At 36.3% G+C, this 18,830-nt stretch overlaps 2 protein-coding genes across 5 annotated transcripts; both read right to left on the bottom strand.

Annotated features, from left to right (window-relative positions):
- Window positions 1–1,807: 1,807 nt before the first annotated feature.
- On the bottom strand, window positions 1,808–8,542 carry LOC120291222 (disease resistance protein RPP2A-like). 4 transcript variants are annotated; one of them, XR_005549135.1, is made up of 7 exons: window positions 7,905–8,524; window positions 6,451–6,732; window positions 4,039–6,368; window positions 3,121–3,928; window positions 2,820–3,011; window positions 2,346–2,492; window positions 1,809–2,182 (listed from the first exon to the last, which is right to left on the bottom strand). XR_005549135.1 is itself a non-coding variant. In XM_039308294.1 (3 exons), exons 1-3 carry the CDS (start codon window positions 8,472–8,474, stop codon window positions 6,093–6,095), a joined length of 1,128 nt encoding a protein of 375 aa, XP_039164228.1. In that variant the 5' UTR covers window positions 8,475–8,542; the 3' UTR covers window positions 5,765–6,092. The 4 variants fall into 4 exon arrangements, 1 of the variants encoding a protein (XP_039164228.1); XR_005549134.1 differs by having other exon boundaries at window positions 1,808–2,182; window positions 3,121–6,368; XR_005549136.1 differs by lacking the exon at window positions 2,346–2,492 and having other exon boundaries at window positions 1,808–2,182; window positions 3,121–6,368.
- LOC120291587 (disease resistance protein RUN1-like) lies at window positions 8,515–9,866 on the bottom strand. The gene is made up of 3 exons (XM_039309237.1): window positions 9,106–9,866; window positions 8,586–8,985; window positions 8,515–8,520 (listed from the first exon to the last, which is right to left on the bottom strand). Exons 1-3 carry the CDS (start codon window positions 9,813–9,815, stop codon window positions 8,515–8,517), a joined length of 1,116 nt encoding a protein of 371 aa, XP_039165171.1. The 5' UTR covers window positions 9,816–9,866.
- Between the last annotated feature and the right edge of the window lie 8,964 nt (window positions 9,867–18,830).

The raw sequence follows: 18,830 nt of genomic DNA, 5'->3' as shown, positions 1-18,830 counted from the left end.
ATGATGATGATGATTACCAGTAGCAACATGGTTTTCTTACATGAATGAATATCGGAGCAAAGAACGTAAGCAGAAAATGCGAATCCTGAGTTCTGCTCAGCTATATCTAGTCAAAGCTTGCCCTTCTCTAGAAAAAAAACTCACTATTTCTGTGCATGACGAGGCTAATATAGTAGGGAACTTTTTGGGAGACATACCATAAATGCTTTCACAAGAAAATGAAAGATGAGGAGCTCTTGAAGTCAATACGGTTCCTAAAAAGTTAAGGACTGTGTCTTTCGAAATTTTTGGGCTTCTTCAGGCTCTTTGGTCGACCGTGTGAAAGTTTGATCGATGAATTTCAGTATTTCGGTTACGCATTTCCCTCATGGGGCTGTGAGAGGAACGGTAATGGTTTTTCAATCGAGCAGGAGATTTTTTTTTTTTTTTTTGGTCGGATAATCGAGCAGTAGATTGGTGCCTGTAAATAGGGGCATTGGAAAGCCTCGGATGGAAGCTGAGACTTCAAAGATAGAGAGAAAAAGCGAGAGCTGGCTTGTCCGTTGTTGAAAGTGCGTTCGTATAAACTTGTTTGCTCTATAGGCGTTATTGTGTGTAGTGCGAGAAAAGCAATTGTAATAGTAAGTGAGAAATTTTATTATCCATAAATAATGTGTGTAATAGTTTGGGTGACAAATATTTTATTAATGTGTTATATCTGTACCTCATTTTTCATATATGTATGTCCCAAGTCCTTGACTATAATTTTCTCATGTCACCACCATCATGCTTTTGTATCTAGCAACAATGACTCATAAGGGACATACATTTTTCAAACGAATTTAACTCCAACGGAACCATTAACAACCTCATTTTCTAATGTGCAATGCTCATTGCTCAATCACAATGCTTCATTGACTACCAGTCGAGCCATTTTTGAAACCTTTTCGGCCCATTGGGTGAGGGCATTGCCCAGCTTGCCCTTTGCTTCCAATTGAACTATTTTCTGGGGGAAATGCCCTCGTGTCGTGCTTGGAAGTATTTTCAGGTATCGGTGATATTATGTGTTTTATCAATAATGTAAGATTTTTCACAAGGTTCGGGCATTAAGTGGGGTTATTCTTCTCGAGCTCCATTGCATGATCATTTTGAGGAAAGCATTGTGTGAGATTTTCACAGGGGTCCGACTCGATGGTAATGACATATCATATCCTTAATGAAGTTGAGCACCCACTATGTATTTATTGTTAAGATGGAATGTTCAAAACTTTTCAAGCACTTGACAAGATGTCATTCGTATAACAATGTCCATATCCCGCGCATGCTGATCGATTTCCAAGCAAACGAATCCATTGACAATAGCAAAGCTTCATTTTCGATGGGTTAAAGTCATTTCTAGAAAGTCTTATAGCTACTTCAACGAGAGTGCTTCGATCCTGAAGCAGTTAGCTCCAAGTGGCGTGCTATCCAATTCTCTCTGTCTTTCCCTGCATCTATTGAGTTTTTGGACTTTAGAACAGAGCGCGCCAGACTCATGAAGATGAGTAGGTTCATTAATTTATTGACCGTATAAAAGGAAAGAGTAGCTTCCAATGCCACTTTCACCTTCACCTAGTCCCACTTTCTACTCTCTTTTTCATCTTCTTTTTTAACTTTTTTACGTAATTTTCCTTAATATTTACACTGAAAAAACTTACTTCTTATGTAAGTGACAACCATCGACAGAAGAAAGAAGAATATTGTGCTTATGAATGAGGTGCTAATTAGGATCTTATGGGAAAACTATTAACCAGTAGAGCCAAAATCTCGATATTCATGAAAATTACTATCCTTCAAGAAAAAGTTACTAACTATGGTTACACCCGATATAATAGACATTTCCAGGTGGTAACCTAGTTGGTCATTTCCACAGTCCTTTCGTGTTTAGTAGGTTGGAACTACCAATTCCGTTCTGCTGCAGTGGCACCTCTAACAAAGTATTCTGATCTGATTAAGCAATAGTTCAAGAAAAGATGGACATTCATGGATCCAGATCAGCTCTCAAACGTCCCAGGAGTGAAGCACCTGTTCTCATTACTATGACAGACAGCTCCCGTTCATAAAGCTCAACGCATTGCAATCAATTTAAAGAACGCCCCTGTTGCACCATATCCCATATATTTGGTTGGGATATCACACCATTGCCAAAATTATAGCGAAGCTCCTGGTCATTTAAAGCATCAGGGGCATGAGAAATTGTCATCACCAAGGGAAGAATGAACAGAATGATGCAAAATCAATACGTAAAGACACTGGCTGATGGTATGAACACGTGAGATGGATAGTGGCATGATGAAAAACAAGAAAGAGCGCAACATGACTCTTACCAGATTTTCCACCGTACAGTATATTATTTTTTACAGGATCAAGGCCACAAATCCACCATCAGATTGAGCAATCTATGTATTAGCATTTCATTGACAAAGAAAGTTGAATATAGATCCATGGAAATTCATCATCTCAGCATCAGTGTCCTGGATTTGAGAAAAGTAAAAATCTTATGACAGTGCCTCCACTGGCTTATTAATCCATGACAGAATAAGTGGACATAAGCTACTAAAAATGCAATCACAACCACAAATACATGAGTAGTTGCCATGATTAATCAATTGTTATAAGTGTTATTCCACATTGGTTGAATAAAGGGTTTCAACAGGGGTCATATAGAAGCAATCTCCCTATAACAAATAGCTAAAGCTTTTGGGTGGAACTTTTCCTCACAAGTGACGGAGTTCTTTTTTATTATGCATGAATGAATGAAAAAAACACATAATAAACATCCTGTGTTCTAGGAAACAAACCTTAATAGAACTTGAGGTAATACTCTGTTTGCATAATTCATATCATGTCAAGGATGAAGAGTCTTTCTTGAGACTGACGACGTATAATGACATGCAATGTACTTTGAAGGCATTCTTATCTATTTTCATTCCCACCAGGATCACAAGCCAGATGATGCTGAAGCATTTCATTCACTTAGTCGACCAATTTCCCTGAGATTAATCGAAATAAGACACAAAACAATAAGACATTGACACAACCGCATGCCAAACTGAAATTACTAATGTGAAGTAGTACTCTTAACTGAATATGGTACTTTACCTGCCATATATACAATTACTAGGAAATATGGATGATCTTCAGAATCAGATCTCTGTCGTGCTGCTGTCATGCAAATATTCTTCATAATTCTACATGGGGCATATGTGTTCTCCATCATTCTGGTATTCTCTTTGCATGAATGATAATAAAAGAACATGATTTCTCTCATAAGGATTCAGAGATATGCATCCAGCTATTGTGAAAATGATAATAAAAGAACATGACTAATATCTTCCAAGTCAATTTGCACTCCTAATATTGCCAATGAGCTATTCGTATGTCAAGATTACGTTGTAGTTGGAAGTCCTTGCTTCTGATGCAGTATCAATTAAGCTCTACACAGAAGTAAAAATCAAATGCACAGCTCTTCCCATTTCATTTCAGTGTCATATACAGCTGGGTGATACCCAAGCTATGAAGATTTTTTGTCCCCGCATCAACCTTGCCAAAAATGGTGCACATTTCTAGCTGAAACCACAACTGATTATTGCAGGAGTGGATTTCCAATTCCGTTCAGTGGCAGCTGCAACAAAACATTCTGATTTGAAGAGTAGTTCAAGAAAAGATGGCATTTAGCAATCTAGATCAACTATCAAACATTCAAGGACTGAAGCAAATCATCCGTCTAGCTCCCCATGGATTAATTGTCGTCTTTATCCAAAAGACATGGAAGCAACGCAGTTGATTTACGGACGATCTCCATGCCTTTGTTTTGGATCTGACACTGTCAGCCACAATGCAGTGAACATCCTCTGCTCATTTAAAGCTTCTGAGGCATAGACATTGTCACACCCAAACGATGACCAAACTGAAGGAAGAAATTGCAAATGATATAAAGGTAAGAATTTGCAAGATGATTAATAAAGGCATGAATAAACAAGGAAAGAGTGACTACATGATTTCTACTGGGTTTTCTACCTTTGATAATAATCCTTTTAGCATGATGAAATCCATCCATCTTGTCTTCAGAGAGAGCAATCTTCATATTGGCATATTAAGTGATGAACAAAGTTTGATATAGATCCATGGAGATTCATCATCTTGACATTAATGTCCTGGCTTTGAGAAAATGTAAAACTCGTTGCTGGGTACCTTCACTGCCTACTTCTATGACGAAATAACGAATTACTAAAATGCAACCAATAATCACTTATGCATAACCAGTTTCCAGAATCCATCAGATAGTGAACTTTCTTGCTGCATTCTTTTGCATAAAGGGACAAACCCATAACGCAATAAAACCAATTTTAATAGAACTTGCAGATAAGTATTACTGTATTTACAGAAGCGCAGATTGATACCATTTCGAGGATGAAGAATGTCCTACCATTTGGCAGAAGAAATGTAATTTACTTTTGGAGGCATTCTGACCTTTTTATTCATATCACGATCATGAACTAGATAACAGTGAAGCATTGCATTTACTTGCTCGAATAACTTCTCCTAGTTCTGGGAATTGAGACGGAAAATAATAGCATGTCCAGGAAAAGCCCCATTCAAACTGAAAGTACTAATGAAAGCAGGTGATCTCAACAGAAAAACAACAATTTACTTACTATGTTTATGTTCAGTGGGAGACTTCAGCGATCTCCAGAATGAGATCTTCGCCATGCTGCCATAATTTGAATCTTCTTCATAATTCCGTCATGCAGTGCAGTGTTTCAACTCAATTCTTTTTGGGGCCGCTCACATTTTATTGTATCTATTACTACCAAATTTTAAATCTGACTTTATCCATGAACCTCTGTTAGCTTCTTGCTGTTTTTTCCCCTAGAATCATGACCTGTCGTATGCTAAAAAGTCTGGTAATATTGTGAGTGAATCACATCCATTTCTATCAAAGTGTTCCAGGGATTCTATCTTATCATGGCAGCGAATTTCAACTAACCTTTCACAATTATTAACAATCAATCGCTTCAAATGCCCCGATTTTGAAAGGTCCAGTCGTCGAATGTGCTTGCGTGCAGAGATATTCAACACTTCCAGGGATTTTAAGTGGCTAGTGCCTTGTAACTCATAGAGATTATCTGCCTCTCCATCATAGCTTCGCAGGTCTAAGTTTGTCCACAAATCCAAATCTTCAAAGTCGTTGAGGTTGGGCAACTCTCTGCTAGTAGATAAGTCCAACTTTGTTAGGGATTCTAAAGCTTCTAGGCCATTGAATTCTATGAGCCCATAGCATTGCAGAAGCTCTAATTCCATCAAGGATCTCAAATTCGAAAGATTTGGCAACATTTTCAACTTAGGACATTTCCAAACACGAAGATTGCGTATGTTAGAGGGAAGCTCTGGGATACTTTCAAGAAACATGCAACAGTGAAGGGTGACCTTCTTTAGATGACTTAGGTGAGAAAGCGATGGAAGCGTGTTGCTCTGACAGGTGAGCTGCAGGGATGATAAGCCAGAAGGAGGGTCTGGCAGTGACTTAAGCTCACTACAGTAAAGTAAATCAAGGTAGTTGAGACTAGAAAGCTCACGGAAGTTTTCTGGCAAGTGAGAAATTTTTGCTTTACCTAAACATATAGTCTGTAAAGAAGACAATCCGCCTATATCACCAAGAATTTGTCCTTCCAGTTTATGGCAGCCTGAGGCATCTAACTCTTGGAGGCTTTCCAATTTTCCAATAGTGCTCGGTAACTTTTCCATCTCACTATGAGGAATCCTCAGAATTTTCAAGTTCTTCAATTTCTCAATGGATTCGGGCAATTCCTTAATTCTTGTATACGACAAGTCCAGCTCAACCAGCTTTTTTAACTTCCCAATTGAAGAGGGGATCTGTTTCCACCTGTAGCAGCCCACTAAATACAAGCGCTGCAATTCCCCAAGAGCCTTGAAGGAGCAAAGTTCTTGTAATGTTTTACAGGTGGTCAAGTTCAGGGTTGACAAATTCACCAGACAGCTTATTGAGCTGTCAATCTGACTCAGCAAACCACAACCAACAGCACTAAGCATCTTCAGCTTCTTCAGAGATCCTATCCATGAAGGGATTTTTTAATATCAGTCTCGTCTATGAGAAGTTCTTCTAATTCTTTTAGTTGACCCAGTTCTGCAGGTAACTTCGTCAGACTCACACAGTACCTCAAGTTCAAGGAAACAAGGTTCTTAACATCCCCAATCGAAGGGTCAATTTGCTTCAGATTTCGACAATATTCCAGGATCAGCATCTCTAAACTTTTAAATGCAGAGAGTTTAGGGGTGGTCTTCAGATTGGAGCATGATGAGAGATTGAGCACTTTCAGTCTCTCCATCTATAAGAAAGAAAAATATTCCAAGATAAGCTGTTGGTTTAACATCAAATTTAACAAAAGAGAAAGCGTTTCTCATCTTTACCTTGATTGAACCCAATCCTTCCCAATTTTCATGAATATTACCACCTGATAAATCAAATACGAGTAAGTTCTCCAAATGAACACTGGTTGCCTTGAATGAGTAAGGACAGCTCTCCCACTTTAGCCATCTTAATTCACAAAGCAATTCCTCCGGATGTCCAGCAAAATCCAGAGGATTCATATTAACTAACGTCAGTTTAGGCAATCTTTTAAAGCTCTCTTGCTCCATGAACTTGCTTGAGCCATCTTTGTCCAGACGTAGTGCCTCAATATATTCATTTCCCTACAACAAAAAACTGAAGTTTGTAAATATCACCACAAGGCATTCCCCAATCTTGACATGAACAGACTGTCATTAAACTAGAAATAACATACCGCCCATGAACAAACTGTCATTAAACTAGAAATAACATACCACCCAACCACCTTTCAGTATATATTTGCATGTTATTGTTGCCAATGCATTTTCCCTATAAAAAATATATGTGATCTTTTTCTAATAACAAAATCGGGTAATAGGGCCAGAAGTGGGCTGTTTTCTCAAATAAGGCATAAAGTGGGACCATTTTTCAAATAGTGGCCATTTTCTTCTTCCTTCAACATCTGTCCTGAGGTACTCCAGTGCCCGATCTCACTTGACGCCATGAAGTCACCGGTGGCATTTGTACCGGCACCACCTACCACTGCTCCTCTATCTAGCACTGGCTTGACAATGTCAACAGCTGTTCACTCTCTTCTCAAAAAGTATAGCATACATTTTGAAACAAAATCCACTTTGAGATTTTGGCATCTCCAAAAGTTTAGCAACTCTAAAGCATGAAAACTCATTTCCTCTCCATTCATAATATATTATTGATTTTGGCACATGGCAGAATGGAAAAGAGAATCTTTGGTTGTTGTTTCCTTGATAAAGAAGGAAATGAAGTCTATCCTCTTCTCAATGTAATGCACGAAAAAATCATGGATTAATCTACATAGACATTTTCTCTAGAAATGCAACCCTTGGTCTATTTATTTCTTTTTCAATATGCTATTATTTTTTCTATGTAAACCAAGCAGTCCATTTTTGTTTCATTAAAAAGAGAACAGTCTCTCAAATTAAAACTGTTAGAATATTTAAATATTAAATCATGCATTCACCTAATAACCTGAACTTTTAAAACAGTTAACAGTAGTCTCACAAATTTCCAAAAATGGTATTGGAGCAAGAGGTTAGGAGTTTAAATCTTTCTAGTTCCTATTTGCATTTTCAATTACATATTCCATGCAAGTCCAACCTTTATGCGAGAGGAGTGTTAGAATATTTAAATAATAAATCATGCATTCATCTAATAGCTTAAGTTTTTAGAACAATTGGTAGCGGTCCCACGAATTTCGTACAAAAACAATAATTGTATGAGGGACTACAACAAGAAAACTTACTTGGGAGAGGCCAAAAGTAGAAATAATTGTTACCTTGCTTCCTAGAACTGCCATAGCTTCCTTGTCCCATAGTCTGCTACAATTGCAAGGCTTCTTATCTGCTGGACAGGCGATACTTCTACCTAGATCTCTCAATTGATCATGCATTATCAACTCATTGTTATCATTATACTTTATTAACGAACGTACAAACATTTTTGCCAATCCAGAAATTGGGAAAAACTTGAGATCATCCCACAAGTAGGAGGCAATTCTTTTGTCGGTTCCAATGAAAAAACATGCTATATCTAAAAACATCTGTTGTTCCTCATGTTCTAATGCATCATAACTCATCCTCAACTTTTGTTGTACTGTTGTATTGGGCGCGTTCCTCAATTTCTCCAGCATCTGTTTCCACACTCTTTGATCTTCTTTACCTTTGAGAAGTGAACCCATAACCATGAGAACTAAGGGAAGCCCTCCTGTGGCAGCAACAATTTCATGAGAAAGGGTTGCCAGATCTTCTGGAGGTGGTTTCCCTCCAAATGCATGTCTGCTAAACAGAAGCAAAGAGTCTTCCCTATTCAATTCTTTGACTTCATACCCATATTTAGACTCCAACATGGCTTTATCTCGACTTGTAATAATGATTCTACTTCCTGCCTTATAACTACAACCACCGATCAAACTATCCAGATGATCCTTGCAATCCACGTCATCAAGAAGAAGAAGTACCTTCTTTCCTTTACAACTAGTCTGGATTGAACGAAGTCCAGTATGAGAATCAAGCACTCGATAGTCATGAAATTTTAGTATGTCCGAGATTAGTTGAGATTGAACATGCTCAATGCCCTTGCTATTAATTGTTTCTCTAATATCCTTGAGAAAGCTGTGGCACGTAAACTTGTCAACAAGTTCGTTATAGATGACCCTAGCAAGAGTTGTCTTTCCAATACCGCTCATCCCATAAATCCCAATAATTCGAGTGTCCGGGTAAGCAGTATCCACCAATTTCCTAACCTCAGCGACTTGATCATCAATTCCAACCAAGTCCATGGGAAGAGATGGTGGAAAATCATCTTGCCGCTGGCGCATAATTATTTCTACTAGATCTTTAACTAATTCACCTTCGCGCCTGTCAAACAACTCAATAGACGAGAACTCATCAGTAGCTCCACAAAACAAGGATTAAGGATGATAAATAGAAAAATTCATCTGCTGACAACAATCTGTTAAAAGAAGGCAAACGACGTACCCGCCAGCAAATTTCTCTGATTCAAATATTCTAGAATCAACTGCTTTTCTGAGAGCTACCGGCCCTTGTTGCTTGACATCCTCATTAAAATGGTGCTCCTGGGATCGGAAGGCCTCTCCAAAGCTACCCCCTAGGTGTCGCACATCCTTGGGTTTCACCTTGTAAAGCACGGGCAAGACTATTTGCCCTCTGCTTTCCTTGCACTCCATTATATGAATGAGCTCACGGAGACACCATTCGCTAGCAGCATAATTTTCCGAGATGACTGGGATTGAAACCTTAGAGTGCTCAATTGCACTGAGAAGGTTCTCAGCAATGCCCTCGCCGAAGGGGAGATTCTCATCATCTCCGAACGCGCAGTTTGGATGGAACGGCAGGCTCATATCTCGGAGTCTATTGTAGAGGTGATCGACGAAGCCATTGCGAGTATCAGGACCTCTAAAGCTCAGGAATACGTGGTAACTGTTTCCAGTCACAAAGGTGGACGAATCAGATGGCCCAGAATTCGTGTCGGACACCGACAGCACGTTGATCTTCTCCAATGAGTCCGAAGAGGGAAGAAGAAGAGTCTCTTCCCTCTCGCACTCCTCCGATTGTAATTCAAACGATTCTTCAAGGAGGTCGGGTGTTGGTCGCTTCGAAATGGTCGGATTCGAAGTTTCGGCGAGTTCAGCTCGCTTGAGTTGTCGTGTCGAGCGATGACCTTCCATTGCAGTGCACGGCACGACTCTCTCTCTCTCTCTCTCTCTCTGAGGCTCAACTTTTGGGGATAATTTTGAGCGAGAAATGAAAACTACTTCTGCACCACATTTGAAGCGCCGCTGGTATAAGAGGAAGAAGGGAAAGCCGAAGGCGAGACCCGATTATTCGGATTATTTAATGGACATTTTAACCTCTCCAAATACTTTTGTAGTTTTATATTCCATATATTCGAACGGAGAAACTGGAGACGAACTTTGAGGACTTTTTCTTTTTCGGTCGGTTAACTTTGTTGAAGTTTGCGTCATGCGCGCGCTCGGTAATTGACCAAAAATAATTTACCAACCTAGCGCTCAGCTTTCTTTTTTTTTTGGTGAAGAGCGCTCAGCTTTATTAATGATTCTTCCATTCGATAATTAAAAGTACTCACGATAATTATTTTATTTTTAGATAAATTTATTTTTCAATTCTCGGAGATAAATTTGAATAAAAATCTATTTAGTAACATAAATTTTTTTGTATTCTAGAATAAATTTTTAATCTAGAAATAGGTAGGAAACCAAAATAAGATGTAAAAATTTATTTTCTTCCCGCCGCCGATCGCCCGCCGATTGCCTAAAATGGAGAAATTTTATATTATTATTAAACATATTTATGTTCCAAAAACTGAAATTTTATATTACTATCAAACACATATATTAGTCCGACACTTATCTAGAAAATGGAAATATAAAAATCAATTTCTAGTCATAAATTATATTCACAAACAAAATGGTTATCATTTGTATCATAAGTAACCTTTTTATTCACCTCTAGCAGTCTTTCTCTCTGTGCGTGCTTAGCCATTGCCTTCTTGAAACATTTGCGTTCTTACATCTTTTCTTTAAACTTTTGGCCTAAATGTTCTTAGTGAGTTTGGTTTTTGCACTTTTGATAGTAGATAATATATTACAGAGATATACAGTTTAATTACGGGACCTCAGGTTCCAACTGGTTAAAAAAAAAAATTCGAGCCAATTTGCAATATATTAAAGGAAGTAAATAGCACAAAATATGGCATGGTCTAGAAATTAAAGGACAAGGGAGAAAACATGAAGGAAAGTGATTTAAGTGTCAATAAGGGAGAGGGCCACAAGCCAACTTCAGGCTCCCTGTACATTCGCCAAAATGCTAAATTATAATTACCACATGATGCTTCCCCCTTTATTCAGGCTATGCCTCCGATAGTCGGATTAGAAAGATGGACATTACGCATATTTAATCTTAGTTTAGTTTGCATACCCATAACTTGAACAAAGATATGATTAGAGGAAAATTTCTACAATATTCAGCCAGGTCGTTATTAATTGCAACAACATTGCTTAACAATAGAGGTGTTAAATGGGTTGTACAATCCATTTATTGACCCATTTATGGTTAAAGGGGTCATTAATGGGTCAAGCTTTATTTCATAAAACACTTATAATGGGTTTTAATGGGTCAAGACTAAGATATATGGATTTTAAATGAGTCAGCTCTCGTTTATAACCCATTTATCAACTCATTAAAAATGAATCTATTTATTTTCACTCAAAACTAGAGGTGTTAAATGGGTTGTGCAATAAATGGGTTGTGCAACCCATTTATGGACCCATTTATGGTTAAATGGGTCATTAATGGGTCAAGCTTAATTTCATAAAGCACTTATAATGGGTTTTAATTGGTCAAAACTAAGATATATGGGTTTTAAATGGGTCGGCTTTCGACCGTTTATGACCCATTTATCAACCCATTAAAAATGAACCAATTTATTTTCACTCAAAACCTCACTATCTCTCTCTCTCTTCTCTTTAACTTTATAATTTTTTTTTTTATAAAATCGAAATTATAATTATTTTTTCTTCTTCTTTTTTTCTTTTTCTTCCTCCGCCGGCACACGCGAGCAATGGCTGCGGCCATTAAGTGAGCCTCGAGCTCACCGAATCTCGGCGAGACACGAACTCGCCGGCGGCGTCGGGCGGGCTCCGGCCTCGCCCGGATTTGGTGAGGGGCGAGCTTGAGCTCGCCCAACGTCGGCGAGCCTTGAGCTCGCTAGATCCGGTGAGACGGAGGCCTCACCGATGTCCGCCGAGGCTTGAGCCTCGTTGATTGAGCGAGACTCTAACTCGCCGGCATCGGGCAAGGCTCCGGCCTCGCTAGATCCTATGAGGAGCGGACTTGAGCTTGCCGGTGTCGTCAAGTCAAGTGAGCCAGCTCGCCCGTGGCCGATCGCCGGCTATCGTCATGGCGGCGGCCGGCCAAAGAAGAGGAAGAAGAAAAAAGAAAAAGAGAAAGAAAATTAAAAAATAATTAAAATTTTAATTTTTAAAAATAAAAAAATTATTATTATTATTATTTTAAAATTATAAAAATTATCCATTAAATTTGTATTGTATAAAATCATGTTATCAATACCATTTAATATATATATAAGCTTTTTAGGCTTCATTAAATGAGTCGGGTACGGATGTTGGGTATGGGTCAAAAAACTTGCACTACAATAAATGAGTCATAAACGAGTTAAATGGGTCGATTTGGGTCGGACCATTTATGACCCCACCCAAACCCGACTCGACCCACCCGTTTAATAGGTCTACTTAACAATGAGGAAAGTCACTTCAAATTAAAGAAACTGTGATGACAATGTTAAGTTCTATGCATTTGGAGAAAACGTGCAACCCCATTCTTACATTTTAGGGAAAAATTCGTTTTACTTTCCTTGACTTTGTAGTCGGTGCATGTAAGATCTTAATTTTTTTTTTTTAAAAGAAATTGCTTTTGCTTAATACCGTTAACCTTTTCTTTAAGGGGTACTTAAGTTATGTATCCTATATAATCTAAAACCCTTTGCCGAATGATATGCACCCTATATTAAAAGATAGATTCTTTGTATGGTGAGCATTTTACTGGGTGATTAATTGCTCATATGATGCTATGCTATTTTGTAGCGTTTGTGTTGCCATCAAAGTGTTCAACTTTATATTTAGGAGAGGGGTTCAAGAGAATCAGCAGAATTTGCGACGAAATCGGTTCAAGATGGGCATTAGAGGTGATAGAAAAATCTATAGGCTCCAAACTTCAGAACTAGCAAGTGCAGAGCAGTTTCCAGGATCTGGGGTGCTAACTATCCTATACCCAATATGTATCTTATATCTTATATCTTCTATAGGATGTCTTGTAGAAAGATACATGCTACAAAATAAATTAATTAAATATTTATTAACTACTTAATTGTTCGTGAATTTATTTAGATTTTCGTAATTAATTTCGTGAAAAACCTTAGCTAGTTAGGACGCGTTTGGTAACGCTTATAATCCAAGAACAATTTATGATTATAAATGATTCTTTTCAATTTTGTTCTCGAAAACAATTTATAAGCATTTTAAACCGTTTAATAACGACCAAAATTTCAATTCCCGGAATAGAATTGTGTTTGGTACCGTACTTAAAATTTCTACTCCAAATAATTTTCTTTTAATTTTAAAATTATTTTATTAATTTTCCTTTTTCTTCTTTCTTTCTCCTATTGTTCTTCTTCAAGTGGCCGTTTGCCATTCGTCATCCACGTCCCACCGCCGTTTGCCAACGATTAGCGCGGTGGCGGTGGCGGCGGACGACAATTGTGGCGGTGGCGATGAAGAAGAAGAAAATGGTCCAAAAAAAAAAAGATATAACCTTTACCAAAAAAAAAGAAGAACAAGAAAATGGAAGAAGAACAAGAAAAAGAAATAAAAATAGAAAATATTGGTTTGATTCTAGAATTGTTCTCGGGAACGAGAATCAATTTCTTCTTTTTTTCTCGTTCTAAATTTACTTTGGAACAAAAAATAAAATTTGTTCCAAAGAACAAAATTTTCCCAAACACATTTTTGTTCCAATCTATTTTCGGAAACAAAAGATTAGAAATCGGCACTATTTGGTCGGTTATTAAACAGGCCCTTAGCAATCTTTAGGTCCCCCAAAAAAGCACTCCCTCTCTTATATTAACATATGTGTAATTTTTTAAGGAAATGCATTTATTTCTTCATGGTTCAAGTTTTGCAGTTACATTTTTCGACTATGAAATTGTGGATAGAATGTATGTAATCATATACTTAAGAGAAGTTTTGCATGGTTCAAGTTTTGCAGTTACATTCTTCATATCAAATGTGTTGATGTGCATTTGTGAGAGTGCGAGATAAGAGAAGTTTCACATTAAAGATATAGTAAATTTTAATTGGTTGATTAGTTATTGGCTTAAGTTTAAGTTTTGAATGAAGACGAATTGAATATGTTAATGGGCTGGACTTGACCTCAGTATGTGTTAATGGATAAATTGCACAGGGAGGTTTAATTTCTTCGTCCATATTGGATTAAGTTTTAATAGAAGCGTAATTATGTCATACTTGGGCTCCACCTCACTTTTTTTTAATAACTTGAAAGACCCAAAACTGATACACTTATGGCAAATTTACCATAAGCTATTTTTTTTACTATGAAAAATCTCAAACTAGCATTCTTGTGACAAATTTACCCCTGATTGACCATAAAAAAAAAAAAATCATAAATTAGTACTTTTATGACAAATTTACCCAAAACTAATTTATTCAACTACAGAAAACCAAAAACTGATAAATTTGTGACAAATATACCCTTCGCTAAATTGTATTAATACTACAAAAAATCACAAAAATTGTAAACGAAATGTAAAATTCCAAATTAACTATCACGTCTCATTTAACTTAATAATTTGATAGTAAAATTTAATGAAAATTTACATATGGTAAAATTTGTCGTAAGTTCTGGAGTTTGAAGTAAATTTGTCAAAAGTATATCGGTTTGAGAGTTTTGATAGTCAAAAAATAATTTGAGGTAAATTTATCCATTTATGATTTTTTGGATATTAATCATTTTTGAAAAAAAGAAAGATATTTTATTGTCGGTACCGAGGGGACCATTGTTACTTTTTGCCTATATCGGTCCCAACGACTCTTTTCTTTTTAGAGTCCGTAAAGCCTTTCATTTCGGTGTCAAAGGGGTTGCGTGCAGCTTTTCCCTTTACTTTTGAAAAGTAAAGGGAAAAGCTTAAAGGCACCGACACGTTTCCCGAATCGTCCGCTTGAGTTCCCTCCGCATAGCCCTTTATTCCTTTAATTCAAGTCATGTGCAGCGCGGGCACTACAGGATGGAGAAATTCATTTTGAAACATTGAATTACTTACCTGAATTCTCGTCTTCAACGGAAACAATTATTAAAAAATCTATTGTAGAATTAATGCCGAAAAATACCGAATCTTCCAATATAAGTCAATGTAAAATTTTTAAAAAATAAAGAACAATAAAGTATAATAAAGGTTTATATGATTTGATTGGAATATCGATATGTATATAATTACACTAAAAGTAAAATGTAAATAAGTCTTAAAATTTTCAAAAATGCAATTCAATATTTAAACTTGTTACGAAAGTGTAATCAAGTTCTAAAAATTTTAAAAAGTATAAATGAGTCCTAAGAGAAATGTGGCAACTTTTAGACTTGGATTGTACATTTTGAAAATTGTAGGAATTAATTGTACTTTTATTACAATTTTTAAGACTGGATTGCACTTTTTGAAAATTGTGGCAATCGATTGCACTTTTTTGACAACTTTTAAGATTTGATTGTATTTTTTGAAAGTTATAGGAATTGATTGTATTTTCTTGATAATTTTTAAGACTTAATTGTATTTTTTGAAAATTTTAAAACCCAATTATATTTTCTTGACAAGTTTTAGAATTTTTAATACATTTATCCTTTAAATTATTTGTTCGAATTCTTGTCTTCAATGGAAACAATTATTAAAAAATCAACGCGGAAAAATATCAGATCTTCCAATCTAAGTCAATTTCAAATCACAGAGAAATAAACAAGTGACAATAAAAGAAAACAAAGGTTTATGTGATTTAGTTTGAATATCAATACCTATATAAGCTAAAAACATATAATCCAATATAATGGGGGTCACAATTGCTCACACATTCTAATGTTAATCACATCTAGATTAGGTCTAATTCTAAAATATCTATAAATAAATAACTCAATTGAATATAAAGTTCATGGCATAAGATTCACCGTGTTTAGAGCTCCTCCGCGCGATTAAGGAGAGCGTGATTGCATTGTCCTCTTTCCTCCTTTGCGCTCATCCTCCATCATGTGGCGCTTTTCACTGCGCGACTCTCGGGTAAACAAACCAATGTGCGGCTGTTTGAGGGAAAAAGAACCCAGAACATGAAACCCTTCTTTTAACTTTTCTTCATTTGATTATCCTCTGGGACCCACTTTGTGTCTTCTCTTTGTACGACCACAAGCCTTTCACTTTTTTCCAAAGACAATCCACCTGTTAATATATTTATCAATGTTGAGCATATGAATTCAACGTTTTACTTGTAACTTTCTATAGGATTATCTCATACTTTATTTAATGATAAAGTTGGGATTTTACACTTTAGACATTAATTATTCTTAATTTTGTACCTTACATATACCACACAAAAAAAAGGCTTCGCTTTTCCTTTCCAACAATTAAAAAAATAGCACACAAAGTCCTCTAACCAAAAAAACCGAAGATCCAAAATACGTGCGTGCGGCCTTCGTTGGATAATTAGAGAAATTCTGACCCAAATAGAAAACTGAATTTCTTGACATTTCTTGTATGGACTCAAATTTGAGGTACAATTTAATAAAATTGATAATTAATAATATATGCTAATGATAAGTCTAATAGTAGGCAACTATTTGGGATGCTTTCACACGAAAATGAAGACGAGGAATTCTTGAAGTCATACGTGAAGCTATGTTTCTTTATTAAAGGTTGTGTCTTTCGAGGTTCGCGGGCTTCAAACTTTTGTGGCTGAACGTGGGAATTTTTTTCAAGAATTTTGCCTTCACATTTGCTCTCATGGAGCTGTAAGCGAACCGGCAGTAGTCCTTAAATGAGCTGTAAGCGAAGCAGCAGTAGTCCTTAAATGAGCAGTAGATTGAAGCATATAAATGAGGCATTGGAAAGCCTTGAAAAGCAAGCTCAAAGAGCTTCACAAATTAAAAGAGAAACAGAGAGTTTACTCGTTGCGAGGGAAAGAAATTAAAGAGTCGAGCGTTCGTTTGTATGAGCTAAATTGGTCCAAATGTTTTGTGCGTGGCGGGCAAAAAATTAATGATAATTGTAAAAAGCATTTTTTGGTCGAAATTGTAAAATTATAAGTTTTTTTTTCTTTTCTTCGAAAGACGAGAAAGTGAATTTTTTTTTTTGGTCGAAGAGAAAGTGGACTCATCTTTTGACGAAGGGGCGGAAAAAACTGTCTCTTCCGTCCCCACCACTCTCTCTCTCTCTCCCTTTTCTCCAAGGCTATGGACCTACTCTTTTGGCGTCGGCGGAAGCACGCTGGTCGCCTACAGCTGTTCAAAGGTGAACAAAAAGCTTAAATAACCCGCGTTCACCGAATGAAAAGCGAGTCGCCCGCGCGGCAAAGATTCTCTGTGCGGCCGATTTGCTGCGCAATCAAAAAGAAAAATAAAAGGTAAAAATAAAAGAAATTTTTCAAACGCAAGATTTTATCCCTCCCATCTTAAATTAAAGTTACGTCTAACCAATAATTTCACTATAATTAGCATGTTACATTTTTCTATCACATCCTTTAATTTACGAGAGAAATATATATATATATATATATATATATATATAACATATATATCCAATAATTATCAATGAGTTAAATAACTAATAAAATATAAGCTCAAATGTTGTGAAGGGAATTATCCCTATTCCATGTCATCTTGTTGAGAAGAATATGAATCACACCTCAACATATTTTTCTAATTTTAGTTCGGTGCAACGAGCACATTCTAGAATCTCTTGTAAATTAATTGATAAAAATCAACATCTACTTTGTTTATAGTAAGGCTAAAAAGAGGAAACTATTTGGGAGACATAAAATAATTGCCTTCACGAGAAAATGAGGGTGAGGAGCTCTTGAAGTCATACGTGAAGCTTCAGGTCAAGGGTTGTGTCTTTCGAAGAGTTTTGTAGATGAATGCGGGAATGCTCACTGCTCAAAGTTGTTCCATCAAGAAGTGTCGATGAAATACCTCTCAAAGTATGAATTGATGAGTAAATTGACAAAGAGTGTGTCGCGACCAAATTTTCGGGTGTGAACCACTTAAGGTTTGGCTAATAGATTGTTAAGTTTTGACTTAACTTCCGGGCTTCTAAGCCCATACCAGTCGCGACTTAGGTTTAAATTCTTAACATGCAGATAGATTTTATTTAGAAGTCACCACTAATCTATTTTTGGTGGGTCGATTAGAAACCTAAGTAAAGTAACGGGAGTTTTACTTTACTCTTACGAATAAGAGATTTTGAGTTCGGAGACTTGGTTACGTTAGATTTCTCTAACGCCTTTTCGATACATTTTCTTTTTTATTTTGAAAAATGCTTGACAAACAGTTTGAATAAATTTTAATTTACTTTTCTAACATGTGAGGTGAGTAAACCACCAATTTAACATCTAAGAAAGCAATTAAATAATGCAGAACTTACCTAAAAGCAACGAAAGCATCTACAATGTTAAAGTAAAATCCACATCAACAATCCTATATATGGTTCTAATTAACAAACAATTACTCAATTTTTGTTTTCTCTTTTTCAACAAAAAGACGGTCCATATGCAATGCTTTTAATTTAATATGAAATGATATGGCATGACAATATGTCTTAAACTATATAAATGAGTAAAAAAAACTAATGATTTCTTAATGAACATGCAATAATTAAATATGCAATCTAAATTAACCCTAGTGACTTAATTCTAATGACGTGTGATGTAATGTAATGACGTACAAAATTATTTTAACTAAAATAACATGCAACATACAATTTAATATGCGAGCTATATGTCACGCCACATTTATTAAATGACCTAATCTAATGACAGGTAATTTCTAATTTAATGAACCTAATAACAACCTCTAAGTGACGTGCATTCCATGAATCT

The sequence above is a fragment of the Eucalyptus grandis genome, chromosome 3 (genome assembly GCF_016545825.1).
Source record: "Eucalyptus grandis isolate ANBG69807.140 chromosome 3, ASM1654582v1, whole genome shotgun sequence".
Taxonomy (NCBI): Eukaryota; Viridiplantae; Streptophyta; class Magnoliopsida; order Myrtales; family Myrtaceae; genus Eucalyptus; species Eucalyptus grandis.
The sequence above is the reverse complement of the archived record's forward strand: the minus strand, read 5'-3'. Positions and strand labels throughout refer to the sequence as shown.